Here is a 16,537-nt window from a genome sequence, read left to right as displayed (position 1 = left end):
ATATATTTTCAAGATAAATAAAAGTGTCATTTAGTTTTATTTTATTCAATTAAAATAATAGAACACTTAACCAATTAGATGTCAATTACATGAGTAAAAATCCATACATTAATAAATGATTTGACACTTATTTTTAATAGACTATTGACATTAATTTTTATTGAATACAATCATTGAAATATTGATTTAGCATTACTTTACATAAGCTTTAAGCAATCTTTTTATATTATATGATACATAACTAATTGTATTGTATTTTTATTAGAGAAATTGTTTTATAATGTATATATTAAGTCATTTTTACAAAATTAATGAAACTTTAAAAGATTCTAAAACTTCAATAATTAATTTCACTATTAAATTGAAACCGGTTTTAAAAACTTGCAAATATAACAACAAATATTGATTTATTACATTACATAAAAGTATTATATTTTTATAGTATTTAAAAACTATTTTACATTTTTTCATATTTTAAAAAGTGAATAGTAATAATATATACTATTTATTAAAATTATTAAAATATATTGCTTAATATTATAATATAACTAGTTAACTTCCATGTTTTAATTTAAAAGTTAAAAGTTATATCAAAATTTACTGTTTTTATTGAGTGTATTATAAATATTATATTATTTATTTATTTTATTTAATAAATGAAAATTATTAATTACTAATAATCGCGCGACACATTAAAAGTAATTGTTTGCATTACAAACATATATACAACCATTTTCAAATTATATAATAGTATAGATACTATACTATAGAAGTATAGATGCAGTTTATTAACTTTGATTTAATACTAATATACAATATTTCATTATAAAAATATTAGATATAGTACTTTAATATAGAAAAAAAATCATAAAAAATAAATAATTTATTGTGTTTCATATATTAATAAATATAAGAATTTTATTGTTAATTAAAATACAGTATAATATACTAAATATTTTTCTTAACTGTTATTAACTTTATTTTATTTATAGATATTGCAATTTTATTAATATAAAACATATATTATATAGTTAATAACAATTTTATAAAAATAATAATAATAATAACTTGTAATATTAGATAATTATGATAGATCATAATAAATAGATCAGTATTACCTAGATACTTTTTTAGTTGAAAAACAATGTTCTGAACATTGATTATTTGTTTTTTGTTATTTAGTGACAATTGTATGTATTTGTTAAAAAAACAAAATTCAAAATTGACAACAATCTTGCGGTTGATTTAACAAACCGGTTGGCTTCACTGCAATACAATTTTGTGTTTAGGTGTCTAAACCTCTACTGATAGTATAGTTTTTTTGTGTTTACTTATAAAGTTAAGCAAAAAAACGTAAGAAATAAAACTCTTAAAATCCTATTATTATTATTATTTTACTCTAAAAGCTGACATCAGTAGTGCAAAAGTCAACCATTTGTTATTCAATGACTTTGTATTTCAATCATTTTTATACTATATTTATTTATTTAGTTTTTGTATTGGATATCATTTATACTAAAGTATAGATTCTTTATTTATGAGATATTTTTTTTAATAAACGAGAAAAAACAGAAAAAATAATGAATTCTTGTTATAAGAATACTATAGTTTAGATTAAATAGTAATGATATATATATTCGGAAAATATTTAATAACATATTTTATTTAATTTAATAGAAAATAGTAGTTGAGTCATATAAAAAATTTCTACTTATATTATTAGATGTATTGATTTAATTTAATTAGAATATTAAATAATAATTATACTAATAATAAATATAATAAAACAAAAAAATATACAGATTTAAAAAAATTAATAGTAAATAACTTATAATACTATATAGAAAATAAAATATTACACAAATCATTATTTTTAAAAATAATTAACATTGCTATTAATTTTACTAATAAATTATATATTAGTAATATTAGTTAAATCAATATACTACATAATTATATAAATAATTTTAAATTACAATATGTAATATTATAAATACTAAAAACACTTTTAATAATTGTCTCTATCAGACAATTATTTAAAATAATTTAATAAAAATTATAATAATTTTAATGATCTCTCATCATATCTTTTAAGTGAATTGGTATACAATTTGCTATTATTATTATTGAATGATTGATCGGTAGACAAAGTATTGGAAGTTATTGTCGACTGAGGACTGGTATGAATGTTAGGAATCGGAAACTTCTTGTAACTAACGTTATCGTTGTTGAAGTTATCCGTTGTTATCATAATCTCTGGTTTGTTGACAACAATTTCCGCTGAACTCAATGGCGATTCAATTTCAATGGTACTAACTCTGCGACTACTCATACATGAGTTGCCGTTACTGTTGTTATTATTTATTGACTTTTGAATCGTTTTTTTGTTGTCCGTCTTATAAGTGGTGCTCACAATTGAAATGCCGATCAAAAGCATTAAAATACCTAAAAATAAAATAAAATATCCGATTGTCTTCAAAGCACTTGTGCTATCGTTGCCATTATAATGAAAACCAAAAATGATGAGTAATATACCCAACACTACCGCTACGACACCAATGAGTATAACAATACTTCCAAATGTTTTTCTGATTTTATGTTTGCCTCCGAAAGCCCGGTAACCAAATGAATGAGCGCTTGAATTGGTCACTAGACTGGCCTCACTGTTATGCCGTTGTAATGTTGCGGCAAAACCGGGCACTTCCAACACATTGGATGAACCGCTGCGATTAGCTCTGTCCCGTTGGTTGGTCACTATCGGCGATCCTTTTTGATCGACACCATTGTAGCTGTTTCTTCTCGACGAATAGTCGGGAAGCTCTTCACCGCTCAGGTAGTCATCACTAGAAAAACCTGAATTGTGAGGAACTCCTAGTCTGCGAGTCGATGGGTACGACATTTAGCAGATAAAAGTTTTTAACACAATAATTGTTATTATGATTAACACAATAAAGTTAGATATAAGTTAAATACCAATGCATTATATTTTTTGTCAATTCATAGAGTTTTGTTTGCTGTATAAATAGCTAAATAACTTATATAAAAATAAAATAATCAATTGCGTCAACAATATTATAATTTTATTTTAATAACCAAGAATATACCTCTTAATTAATAAGTTTTATTTATTATATAATAAATTTGTAATATTTATTGTCATTAAAGCGTTTTTGGTATCTTTAATGTTATTATATGATAATACCGATGTAATGATATAAATCATTTATAAATAAATATATAAAATTCATTAACAATAAATCAATTTGGCACTTAAATACACCTGTATACATTTTATATACATGTATTTCAATCAATAAAAATATTTCTATAAATTAAATACAATATACTGTGTTATGTGTCTATACAGTGTATAAAATATATGTGTTTTAAGGTAAATGTATTTTAACACATCATTAGGTGATGATTAGTAATAATTTATTTGTTTATTGCTATCTAAGTTTAGGTTAATATAGATTTATTATATTTTGTAATTTTTGTGATTTATAAGATACCTTATGATAAAATAATGTATTCATTTGATGATTAAATATTATATATATATTTTTTACTAAATCATTTGTTTGTTGTAATTTTCCGTTATACATATACCATATTTAGTATATACAGTATACAGTGTATACAAAAATTATTTGGGAAAATAAAAATATATATCTAATTATTATTAGCTATGATATAATTTCATATTAAATCTAATTTTTTATATTTATAAAAAAAGAAAAGATAGCTGAGATTATTTATCATTCATTAGAAATTGTATTTGAGTGTAATTATATATATATATATATATATATATATTAAATATTTTTATGACTATTTTATATTATTTTGTAGTTTATATTTCTTACTATTTTAGACAATTAATTTATACATGCACTGATATAAGTTATAATTAAAAAATGATTATTTCTATTAAAATGTTGTTTACGAAAATAACAAATAGTAAAACAGATGATTATTTCATAATCAATATAAATTATATATCGATATAAATATTTTATATGAATAGTAACATAAATTCAGTTACTTTATATAATACTTTATATAGTTTCAAATAATGGACCTAGACCAGTTTAAACATTGTACTGATTTTATGTTTGTTTTAAAAATTGCTTACAAACAATAATATCTGTCTCTTGGGTAAGTGAATCATTGATTTTCTTTAAGTCCAGTATATCATTATATTATATAACTTATGATGTTTTTTCAATAGTAATAAATATATATAACAATAAATTTTAATGCTTTATCTATTGAATACACCAATAGTATAGTCTATTGTAAAAGTCACTCCTTAGTCACATGTATTCAATAGTATACAAACAAATGTAAATTTTTTACAAACATATACTCTTACATCAATTTATTTATTTTTTTGATTGATAATTACATTATACAGTATAATACAGTATTACAGTTAATAAGTAACAGTTACTTTTACTTATTTAAGTTAATTATGACATTAATTGCAAAAAGATATTCAAAGATTTAGATTTTAAAATTCATTCATATAATAATCATTTTTCATTAATCATAAATTTTCATCGAAATAATTGTAAATTAAAATAAATTAACAAACAATATTAATACACTTAATACTTATTCGTTTGAATGAAATAAAAGAAAATATAACTTTTTCTAATTAACTAATTTTAATAATTATATAATTTTATTTAGTTTTAATTTATAAAATAAATTACATAATAAATTAAATTCGTTATTTATTAATTTATTTTATTATATAAATCGTCATTTAATAACATCAATACTTAAAATATTGAATAACATCTATTTTGTGACAATACATTATATATATATATAAAATAAACAATTTTTTGGTATTTAGAAAATACTATATTTTATAAGAAACAATTTTTTGGTATTTAGAAAATACTATATTTTATAAGAAACAATTTTTTGGTTAAAAAACTAAATAAATATTTTTAATCAAATAAATACTATATTAAAACTTACTTAAATTAAATCTTGTTTTTTGTTAATTTCTTAGCTATAAAATTATAAATATATATATAATACATAATTAATAGATAGTATTTTAATTATATGTTAAAATAATTTTATTTTTATTATTAAAATATAATAAAATTATTCAAAAGTAATCAATCAAAATTAAAAATATGAATTTACTCACGTTATAAATTGCGTATACAAATGGATTTACTCCTAAGTTATAAATAAATAATAAATAAAAATATTTAATAATTTTATTTAAAACAAATAAATTGTTTACAAAACACATTTTAAAAATTAGTATTTATAGTCTAGTCATAAATATAAGTAATTTTTTATAATTAATAATTAAATATTACAATATTTAAAAATAATTGTGTGTTTATATGTTTGCTCTTGGACAAAATAAATTAAATTATTACACTTTAAACTTTAGGTTTTAAAAAACCTAAAATTATCAAATTTAGTTTGTTTTAGAGTTATTTGCCTTAAATTAATTATAGTTATAATTGAATAAATTACAGAAAAAGATAAATGAAAATGAAATCGTAATTCAAAATTTTACAAAAATATATTACAAAATATTTAATAAATAACTACAATAATAAATAACAAATAATAGATGAACATTTATAAGATATTTATATACGATTTTTAAGATTTTAACATCTATAAGATATTAATTTTATATAACTATCTTAAATGTTAAGCAATATTATAGAGTTATTAGATAATCAATAAAAATATGTCCATTAAGATTGGTACCAATAATTCCCTTTAATAATTTCATATATCATTTAATGTTTTATTAATTAACTCATAGCTCATGTGTATAAACTTGTATATTGATATTGGATTATATTTACTGCAGTTATAATATTCTGTATTTTTTCAAATTAAAATGTTTAAACACTTAATAAATAAATGGATATAAATAATAATATTAAAAATATTAAGACATAGTTGCTGTACTGTATATTAAATTTTATATTCAATATACAGGTATTTTGTACATTACATTACACTACTGTATATTTTATTAGTAATTTATAGCAAACTTTTATAGTAATTTAGGATTTCGAAATAAAGTGTATAAATAATAATATAAATATTATATACAAATATGGTATATATACTAACATAATAATAATACAGTACTAAATAATAGTAAACAGATTATGTAATAAAATAAAACAAACTATATTGTTATTTTAGTTGACAAAAAATAATATAATTATCACTATAATAATAATAATAAGGGGTGATTCACATATTACGTTCGCACTTTTTAAGAAATCTAGACCCTCTGCCCCTTTGTTCGCAATTGTTATTTTAGAAAATTTCGTTCGCATTTCCATAACCCCTGACCCCCACACATAAGAAATAAAATAAAATATTATTTAAATGCGAACGTTCTTAAGGTCTCTACCCATCCCCTCGTTTGCACAAATTCACTTTGGCCGACCCCAAGTGCAAACGTAATATGTAAATCACCCTTAAATGGTTATATTATTAATCTATAATACCCAATAAGTGGATAAGCTTTAGGGCAATAATACTATATATAATTATATACAATATTTTAATATATATTAATAATAACATAAGTTTATAATTACCTGAATTACTCATTGCCAGCCAATGACAACAAAACCATATAATGTTAATGTATTCATATCTATTAAATATTTAAAATACAAATATTTTAATTAATTGTATGTTTTGAATTTGTTAATATTCTTAATTATTAATAAATATTGTAATAAAATTAATAAAAGGTTATTTTAGTCTATATATAAGTATACTATATATAAGTATACTATAATATATATTATTTTTATATAGTAATTAAACAAAATTACAATTTATAAAAATACATAAACTAAAAATCTTATACAATATAATTCTAAACATTAAACTAATTATTTCTATAAACTAATTATTCAAATAAAGTATTATTATTTTTATTTAAGAAATAACTGTAAATATCAGCAAAGTATTGAAAAAATATTGCTATAAAAATAATTTTGAAACTATTTTAATTCATGATTTGGTTTAAATGCTTTAGGGGTTTATAAAATTTATAAATAAATGTTTTATATATTTGTGTCATTAATCATTCAAAATTCAAAGTTATTCTGTAATGTTTTATTTTATATATTCTATAATCTAGTATTTTATAATATTATGTAAAGTCAATATATTCAATAAAATAGTATTAAATCAATCGTATATAGTATTAATATCTATGTTATATATATGAAACAACATTTCAAAAAATACAAACGTAAATAAAAAAAATTGCAGTTTTATTGCTCTTATTATTCTTACTAAAAAAGATTTTAATATTTTATTTTAAAATTTATTATTGGCAAAAAGCAATACATTAAAATTGAAATATTTTATATAAATTGATTTTTTCTGTTTTTGATTATTATGTTATAAACTATCGTAATTATGAAACTAAGTTGTAATATGAAACTTATATTTATTAAGATATATAGATATCATGTTCAACACACAAACAGATACTGTTTTATCATTAAAAAGTATTTTATGTAACATGAGATGCCTTAATGACAATCATATGTTAAAGAGCATCAATTTTGACAATATTTGCATTGTTTATACAGTATATTATATTATACTTATAAATTCAAATGTAAACAAATAAGCTATCAATGATATAAATTTTATATAGATTATAGGTTATAGATAGAAATAATATATATTAAATTTTATATTAAATTCAGGGTTGCTAAAGGGGGGGGGGTAGGGGGGGTAAGACGTCTTACCCCCCTGAGATCGAGAAATTTTGGCTTTTACCCCCCTGGCCTGAAGCCAGAAAGTTAGGGGGCCCCCTACTAATTTTCGGCGCCGCAGGCGCCGAAAATTTTTTTCAATTATGTAAAATTTTATATTAAACAAAAAAATAAATATTAAATTAGTTTTAATATAAATTAATAGCTTATGTATAGAAAATAAATAGATAAAAATGCTTAATTACATCAATTTAACATTATTTACACTAGTTAGGGCACTCCACAAGCTAAAAAATAAATTCCCACCAAATTTTCAAAAAAATTAATGATATTTTATTTTATTTATAGCTGTTTATAAAAGATAATATATATTTTATTTCTTATTAAAAGTCGAAAACTAAGATTTTTAGCATAAATTTTAAAATAATTATATTTTAATATTTTTAAACTTTATATTAAAATTTGTTAGTTATGTGCTTTAAAAATAATAATAATAATATTAACTAAATATTACATAAATAGAGTTGGGGCACTCCACAAGGAAAAAAGCTCCCTAATAAATTCCCACCAATTTTCAAAAAAAATAATCAAATATTTTATTTTATTTTTTAGCCTTTATAAATGATAATATTTATATATATTATTTCTTATTAAAAGTAGAAAACAAATTTTTAGCATAAATTTTAAAGTTATTATATTTTAATATTTTTAAATTTTATAGTAAAATGTGTTAGTTATTTTTCAATATGAAATACTATGTAAAAAAATATTCTTAAATTAATTATTTAGAACTAATTATTTATTTCTGACAATTTTATTATTATTATTATTAAAACGTTTTAATAAATACAGTATTAAAATGTGTTAGTTATGGTTCAATATAAAATACTAAAAAAATATATATTTTTAAATTAAATTAATTATTTAGAACTAATTAATAATTATTTCTGCCAATTTTATTATTATTATTATTAAAACGTTTTAATAAATACAGTATTATATCATTAATTTTTAATCAATAACTATTTTTTTTAAAATCTAAATAATATTTTTATTTAATAATTATAATTATATTTGTTATATATATATTTATGCAATTTTTAATATTTAGAAAACATTTTGAGTATTGAGAAATTAAGTTGAGAATATTTTTATTTGTTAATTTATTGAAAATTTAATGGGAATTTAGCGGGAATTTAGTGGGAATTTAGTGGGAATTTATTGGGAATTTAATGGGAATTTAATGGGAATTTAATGGGAATTTACTCAAATTTGGCAAAAATTGTCGTTTAAAAATGCAATAAAAAATGTTCACCCCCCTATACCCCCCCCCCCCCCAAGCTTTTTCGAAAATTTTGCCATTTTACCTCCCCCTATACCCCCCCCTGAAATCGAAAACCTTTAGCAACCCTGATTAAATTGTATATTAAATTGTATATTAAATTGTATATTAAATTGTATATTGTAGTATTTCGGCTTACAAATAAATTTACAATTTATAAAATCTATAGTTTTCTTACAAATTTAATGTAAATTATATTATATTTATACAAACAAATACATATAAAATGTTATTCTTTAGAAACTGCTGTTACTATTACTAGACTTTTAAAATAAAATTAGTTTAATGAGAAATCACAAAACAATTTTGACAAATATTGACATTTAGCTGAATTGACAAATATTTTAGTCTAATATTAGTTTTTAAAAACATGATAATCTGATCTTTTAAATTAAATATCAATTTTTATTTTTTAATTACCGGTAATTAAAATATTTTGTTATTAATCTATTTGTATTTCAGTTAGAAAAAGTTTAATTGTAAAATAGGTATGACTCGTTTTTATAGAATAATTTGTCTCTAAAATAAACTTGAATACTAATAAATTATATGTTTTTATCATTTATAAATTAATTAAATATTCTTTATGTCTATAAACACCGGTTTTATTGATAAATAGTAAATAATTATTATTTTAAAAATAATATTGTTAATATCTAAAAATTATTTATAAAATTTAAAATTTATTATAGATTAACTTTATAAACGATGTTACGTTTAAATATTTTATAATATATAAAAAAATTTTAATGACCAGTGTCTTATTATTTAAAAACATTATTTTCTAAAAATCTTTATCTATTTTGTTATTTTATATTTTAAACCAGTTGAAAATGCTAGAAAGCATTGCCCAGAAACAACTTTATTGGCGTAGATTACTTCATATAAATATTATAATACTCTAATTTACATATAATATCTATTAATATAATTTAATTGCCTGTATTTATAATATAACATCGAAAATATTCAATAGGAAAATCTTATATCTTGTATGACATAGTATAACCAAAATATTTATTGCAGATAACTATTAGTCTGTATGAATCATAATACTGTATAATTAAAATATAAGTTAATTTATATTAGTTATATTATATACATTTTATACCTCAAATGTATTACTAAATTAATATCCAATCAAAATTTTAAAACATAATTTTATCGACCATTTTTGATAGTTTGTAGTAAAATAAATAATACTTCTTAAGACAATTCTAGTCTATATTTTAATTTTTTTATACTTTAAGAGCATTTTGTCTGTTCCTAAACAAACAGATTTTATCTTATTTTCGATGATTTAACCGAATCTAAAATCAAATTTTTTAAATTCTAAAAATGAAACAGACATATATATAATATATACAAATTCTAAAAACATAACTTTTTAAAAGTTTGTTTAAATTAATTGCTAAAATAGTTATTATATCATATGTAATATAAATTAATAATGGGTACTTATGAAAACACAAATTTATTCTATAATTTTATATAAATTTACATATGTTTGATGTAATTTTTTTTATAAGAATAAATTAAAAATTGTATTAAATAGCATTTTAAAAATGTTTAATTGATTAAAATTCATTTTATAATTATATAATATTTAACAATTGTTGTATTTGTCTATTTATACTATAAAAGATAAATTTATACATTTTTATGCATCGAATACATACCAGTATATAGTATTTTATCAGTATTTATAAGTTTTTAATACTCTATGGATATAATGTAAGATATTTATAGATTCTGTTTTGTTTATATTGTATATGAGATTAAATGAAAATATGTAACTTATTTTCATTTCATTCACTAACTTATTTCTGATGTAATTAAATATAATAAAATTATATTTCACATATTTATTACAAATATTTAGATTTGTTATGTAGTTTTATTTTTTAATATTTATATGGTATGTAAAATTATTGTATATTTTAAAATTTTTAATGAAACATTGAATATATCCAGAAGCTATAAATTATTGTCTATTTTATTTTATACTTGCATTTCAATAGAATTTAGTAATTTTCTTATTAGTAATTAATTTCAACAAATTATTGATAATCTATTGTATTATATATAATGTACAATATAACAGTACATATTGTACAACAACTTTCATGCATTAGAAAACATATTAATAGACATAAAATATTAAAATATTATTTTTTAAAAGATAAATTGCAAATCTATTTGTAATAATTATTATTAGTGACTTTAAATTTTTTAAAATTCATTACAGAGTTGATAGTTGTTTCAAAATATTAAATTTAATTCAAATTAATTTGAAAATAATTAAAATACAGATAATAACGAAAACTGTTTACTATTTACAGGTATAATGTGTACACTAATTAAAGACTATGTTTGTTGTAATTTACTTTAAATTAGTATTTAAAATGATTTTCACTAATGTATTGATGAATTTATTTTAATAAATATTTCGATAACAAATAATCCTTTTGTTTTTTACAAAAAAAAAATATTTTAATAATGAAAATAAGTTTAATGTTTTCATTATACAGTATTGTAATCTAAAAGTTAATTAAGATTTTGAAAATTTATATTATTAATTATAATTTTATTAGATTATTAATTCATTTTACTTGATGTTATATTAATAAAGATATAATTTTACTTTTATATCAGTTATTATAAAATATAAAATGTATAATATGTAGAATATATATATAGAAGTATATACTGTATTAAACAAAAAATTATTAATTTTAGTTCAATGTTATTTATTTTATTATAGTTTATATGGATAATAATAATAACAACATATAGACATAAATATATAATATTATATAAATATATGAATAATTTCTTAAATGGGTTGTCATGACTCGCGAGAAATGTTTAAGACTTGCAGTTAATTATAAGATATATATTATACTACTGTATGAGTCTATTGTTAAAACAATTTGTTTTAATGTATTATATTATTGTTAAAATGAGATACAGTACTAAAAATATAGTATATATATAATATTTAATATATATATATTGAGTTTAAATTAGCACTTTTACTGTAAATTGCCTCAGTTTAACTGCTTATAAATTAAGTTAATAATTGCTATTAGCAAAAATAAAATAATATTTAATATTTAAATTTTTTTTAAATATTAATTATTTCATGAGTTTCTAAGACATAGGTTCTCAATTTTTAAACATTAATATATAGTATTATAAATTGCATAAAATATATTATTTTTAATTTGACAATTATTTTCTTTTCTTTTCTTTTTACAAAATAAATCATTGTTTGGAAAATTTTCTAAAAAAATGAAGATTTTATTAGATTTTCAGTTTTCAAAGTCAATTACAGTTATATCATAATTTTAATATAAAGTATATTATATATAAATATAATATATATATATATCAGGGTTAAGTAAGGGGGGGGGGGGGGGGGGGGGGGTAGGGGGGGTAAGGCCAAAATACCCCCCCCTAAGATCGAGAAATTGGGATTTTACCCCCCCCAGACTTTTTGACCAAATGGGAAAAATTGTCGCTTAAAAACGAGGAGAAATGACCCCCCCCCCCTAAAATTTCGGCGCCGAAGGCGCCGAAAATTTTTTTGAGATTTATAAAAATTTTAATTTTAGTTAATACTATTTTAGTAAGTGTTTTTATGTTTTTAAAATTTATATGATTCTAATTATTGATTAAAAATAAGTAAAAAAGTTAAAATAACGTTAAAACTCATCAAAAAATAACATAATTTTACTTAAAATATTAAACTAAAAAGTTAAAAAATACCAATTTGTTGAAAAGAATAATCATATTACAATATAAATAGAAGTTTGAGATAGTTTAAGAAGTTAATAAATAAATAAATACTTATATTACAAGGTTTTTATTAATAATTTTTAAAATTTTAACTAAAAAATTTAAAATATTTTTAATTTTATAATTAGTATTCAATCAGTATTTACATAAAAATAACATTAAAAAATAAAAATATATATCTATAAACTATAAGCATTAAGTATTATTTAAAAAATTATTTTAAAAGTTAAAAATTACTAAAATACTAAAAAACTCAGTGTATCATTAATGCCTTTATCACCTATTTTTAAGTATTTAATACATTATTATTTTATTTTTTGCTAAAATTTAAGTTTTTATTAATTTTTAAAATTTTTTTTAAAAATATTTATTTTTGTTAAAATTTAACTTTTTTTTATTTTTGTTAAAATTTAAGTTTTTTTAGTATTTTTGTAAATTTTACCTATTTTCCTGGGAATTTATACGGGAACTTATGGGAATTTTATCGAATTTACATGGGAATATTCGGGAATTTAAGGGAATATTAGGGAATTTTCTCTTGACCCCCCCCCTTGATTTTGGATTTTTGAAAAAATTGCCGTTTAAAAATGCAATAAAAATCTTACCCCACCCAATACCCCCCCCCCCAAGATTTTTCGAGAATTTTGTAAATTTTACCCCGGTCTACCCCCCCCCCCCCCCTAAAATCCAAAACCTTGCTTAACCCTGATATATATATATATAGTTTTGCTATTAATATAAGCACTATTTGTTCACACTTTTTAATAGTTTTCTATTGAAATGTGTTTTAATAGATTATATTAAAAATAATTAAAAATGTATTATTAGACTCTTCGTATACTTTTAAGATAAATAGTTTTACACAATCTATTCACCAATAAATGTATAAAATATGTTAAAATAGTTTTTATTTTTTTATATAAATAATTTTTTAAAAATATATTCAAAATGCGTTTTATCAAAACATAATTAATAAATTAAAATTAAATATATCTATAATATTAGTCTAATAGTAGAAACTAAATTGTATTCAATTTCTATTTAGTTTATTATTTTTATTTAAATTATTTAACATTAAACGATTTAAAGTACTGGGTATATAATTTGTGTTTATAATAAATATTTTATGATAAATATATTAAGTTATTAAAGTTTTATCACTTACTCATTAATTTGTGGAAATATATCTGATATCGCATTATATGTTTGCAATGGTAACCAAAATAGCGCAAACAATACCACAATTATGACCAATAGTTTTAATACCTGTAAAGTATAAATACATTATATTTGAAAGTAACTTTAAAATAGTAATATTTCACTAGAATTTAGCAATAATTTAATTAATAATTTTACTTATATTTAATATTTTTGCCATTCATATAAAATATTCACTTTTTAAATGTTTATTACTTTTCAAATAACTGCCGAGTATTTTATGGATTAATCTATGGTCTAAAATTAGGATTCTTATATATAAAATTAATATAATTATATTTTTATAAAATTTTATTTATCATTCAAATAAATTTTTAGTTTAATGTTAGTAAATATATTATTTTTTACTTTAAATATTAATCAATATTAAAATACTAATATTATTTAGTTTTTATTTGTAATTATAATGTATTTTTACAATCTAACAAATATTAAGACAACAAAATTAACATGGGCATCAATTAGACAAAAATTTCTTTTAGAAACTTTCTAGAAATTTCTCTATTATTTTTTAGAAATGTTTTTTTTGCCAACTCTAATACTTTAAATAATTTTGACGATCATATTCTTCAAACATATATTTTATCTCTATATGTGAGCTAAATATTTCGTCTGAAAGTCAATATTATGGTAATTACTAAAATAAACATTTATTTTTATCATAATATTTTCAACCAAAATACATTGTATAAGTTTATGTTTATTTTATCATTGTTATGAGTTATAATAAATAAGAGTTATAGACAGTAAGTAATTTAATTTATTAAAAAATTATCAATTAATAATAATTAATAAATTGAAATTAAATTGACATTTGATATGTTAGTAAATTTTCGAATAATTCAAATCTAAATTTTAATTACAATAATTAGTGATTGAAAATTACACAATTAATTGCCAAATAAGTTAAAACATAATTTGGCAATTGTCGGGGGGATTAACATTAGCTTAACATTCAACTAATTTAATACATACTAACTGTCAAATAAATTAAGTACACGCATCAAGTGGTATATCAAAGTCATTATTTAATTATTATACAGTAATTAATGTAATATGTTTTTAATATAGTAATTTTATTAATTTTTTAAATTTTTTTATAATATTAATAAGCGAAATATTTTCAAAACAAGTTATTTTTCAAAGTAATATTTCAAATATTAATGATTAAATAGTATAAACTATATTAAATAGTATTGAATAAAAATAATTAATATGTTTTTGAGTTGTGTTATGTATAATCAAACTTAAAATTTATTAAAAAAAAAGTTTGCAAACCTTTCTTTTTTCTCTATTGATAAACAATTGATTCGTATTTGAAGATTGGTTTCTATTGTTGTTTCGATGCGTCCTATGGTTTATGGCATCAATTCTTCTCAATTTATAAACCATTTGGTGTTGTCTTTGACTATTGTCGCGACGGTTTACAGTCTCAATGTAGAGCGTGTATGCCATCCGTCCATACGCTCCACTAATGAGAAGCACAGGTAGAAAATACTGAATTACCACAAGAAATCGATTATAAAGTTTTAACAGTTCCGGTGATATTCCTATATTATGACAAAAGTGTTTCAATGGTAACACAAGATAATTGTCCTCATTATAGGTTTGGTTAATATTTGTGAATAGATTTGTTAAATTCATTTTACTGATGGCCACATCATCGGGAATCATACTAACGCCCAGTGCCACATACATAGGTAGTGCCGTTATAATGGCAACAATCCAAATGGCAATTATAATACCCTGAGCTTTACGTTTGGTGAGTCGTGGCCACAACGGGTTGACAACTATTATATAGCGATCGATCGCAATACTGGTTAACGTAAAGATCGATACATTCACTGAAACAACATTAATGAATGGACAGAACGGACACATAAACTGTGGTAATAGCCAGCGCTGGAGTAGAGCCGACTGAAACTGGAAAGGTATGGACAGCGCGCCGATCAACATATCAGCGAAGGCCAAGTTTGCCAAAAATATGTTGGTTACTGTCCGCATACGATGCGACCGCACGACTATCCATAGGACGACACCGTTACCTATGATAGCACACAACGATACCGTGCCGTATGCTATGGCCAACAATACAATTAGACCAATGGGAACGTCATATAGTTTGGCAAAACTCGGTAGACTAGTGGCGTTGGGTATGATATATACTAAATCTTCCATTTGGTGTCACTTATAATCACTTTTTGAAAGTTTTAATATATTATACAATTGTTATTTTTGGTGACTAAATAAGTAAGAGATTAGTTGAAACTTTTTTTGTGGTTTTATAAACAGAGAGTCACTGAATTGCAATGATATGTAACTGAAGATGACTATAGTTTTCTGTAGTCATGAACTATATATTAGCTTTAATTTCACTGATATAGTGATTCAAACGGAGACGAATCCATTGACTCTATCGTTGGTT

The 16,537-nt window shown here is 20.3% G+C and overlaps 1 protein-coding gene across 1 annotated transcript; it reads right to left on the bottom strand.

The window, feature by feature from the left end:
• Positions 1-6,533: 6,533 nt before the first annotated feature.
• Positions 6,534-16,324, bottom strand: LOC128964116 (tachykinin-like peptides receptor 99D). The gene is made up of 4 exons (XM_054310674.1): positions 15,391-16,324; positions 14,060-14,160; positions 6,609-6,667; positions 6,534-6,547 (listed from the first exon to the last, which is right to left on the bottom strand). The coding sequence occupies exons 1-4, from the start codon at positions 16,288-16,290 to the stop codon at positions 6,534-6,536; spliced, it is 1,074 nt and encodes a 357-aa protein (XP_054166649.1). The 5' UTR covers positions 16,291-16,324.
• Between the last annotated feature and the right edge of the window lie 213 nt (positions 16,325-16,537).

This window comes from Oppia nitens, unplaced genomic scaffold (assembly GCF_028296485.1).
Source record: "Oppia nitens isolate AA-2021 unplaced genomic scaffold, nextdenovo-longstitch-racon4-pilon3 scaffold8_pilon_pilon_pilon, whole genome shotgun sequence".
Lineage (NCBI taxonomy): Eukaryota > Metazoa > Arthropoda > Arachnida > Sarcoptiformes > Oppiidae > Oppia > Oppia nitens.
Note: the sequence above shows the minus strand (reverse complement) of the source record. Positions and strands in the feature narration are given on the sequence as shown.

What these genes read in the sequence shown, in the direction of transcription:
- LOC128964116 (XM_054310674.1), bottom strand. Translation starts at nt 16,290, where the DNA reads ATGGAAGATTTAGTATATATCATACCCAACGCCACTAGTCTACCGAGT. An exon ending in TCAATAGAGAAAAAAGAAAG is followed by an intron (nt 14,161 to 15,390) that starts GTTTGCAAACTT and finishes TATACTTTACAG; the next exon opens with GTATTAAAACTATTGGTCAT. An exon ending in ATATTTCCACAAATTAATGA is followed by an intron (nt 6,668 to 14,059) that starts GTAAGTGATAAA and finishes AATATTTAATAG; the next exon opens with ATATGAATACATTAACATTA.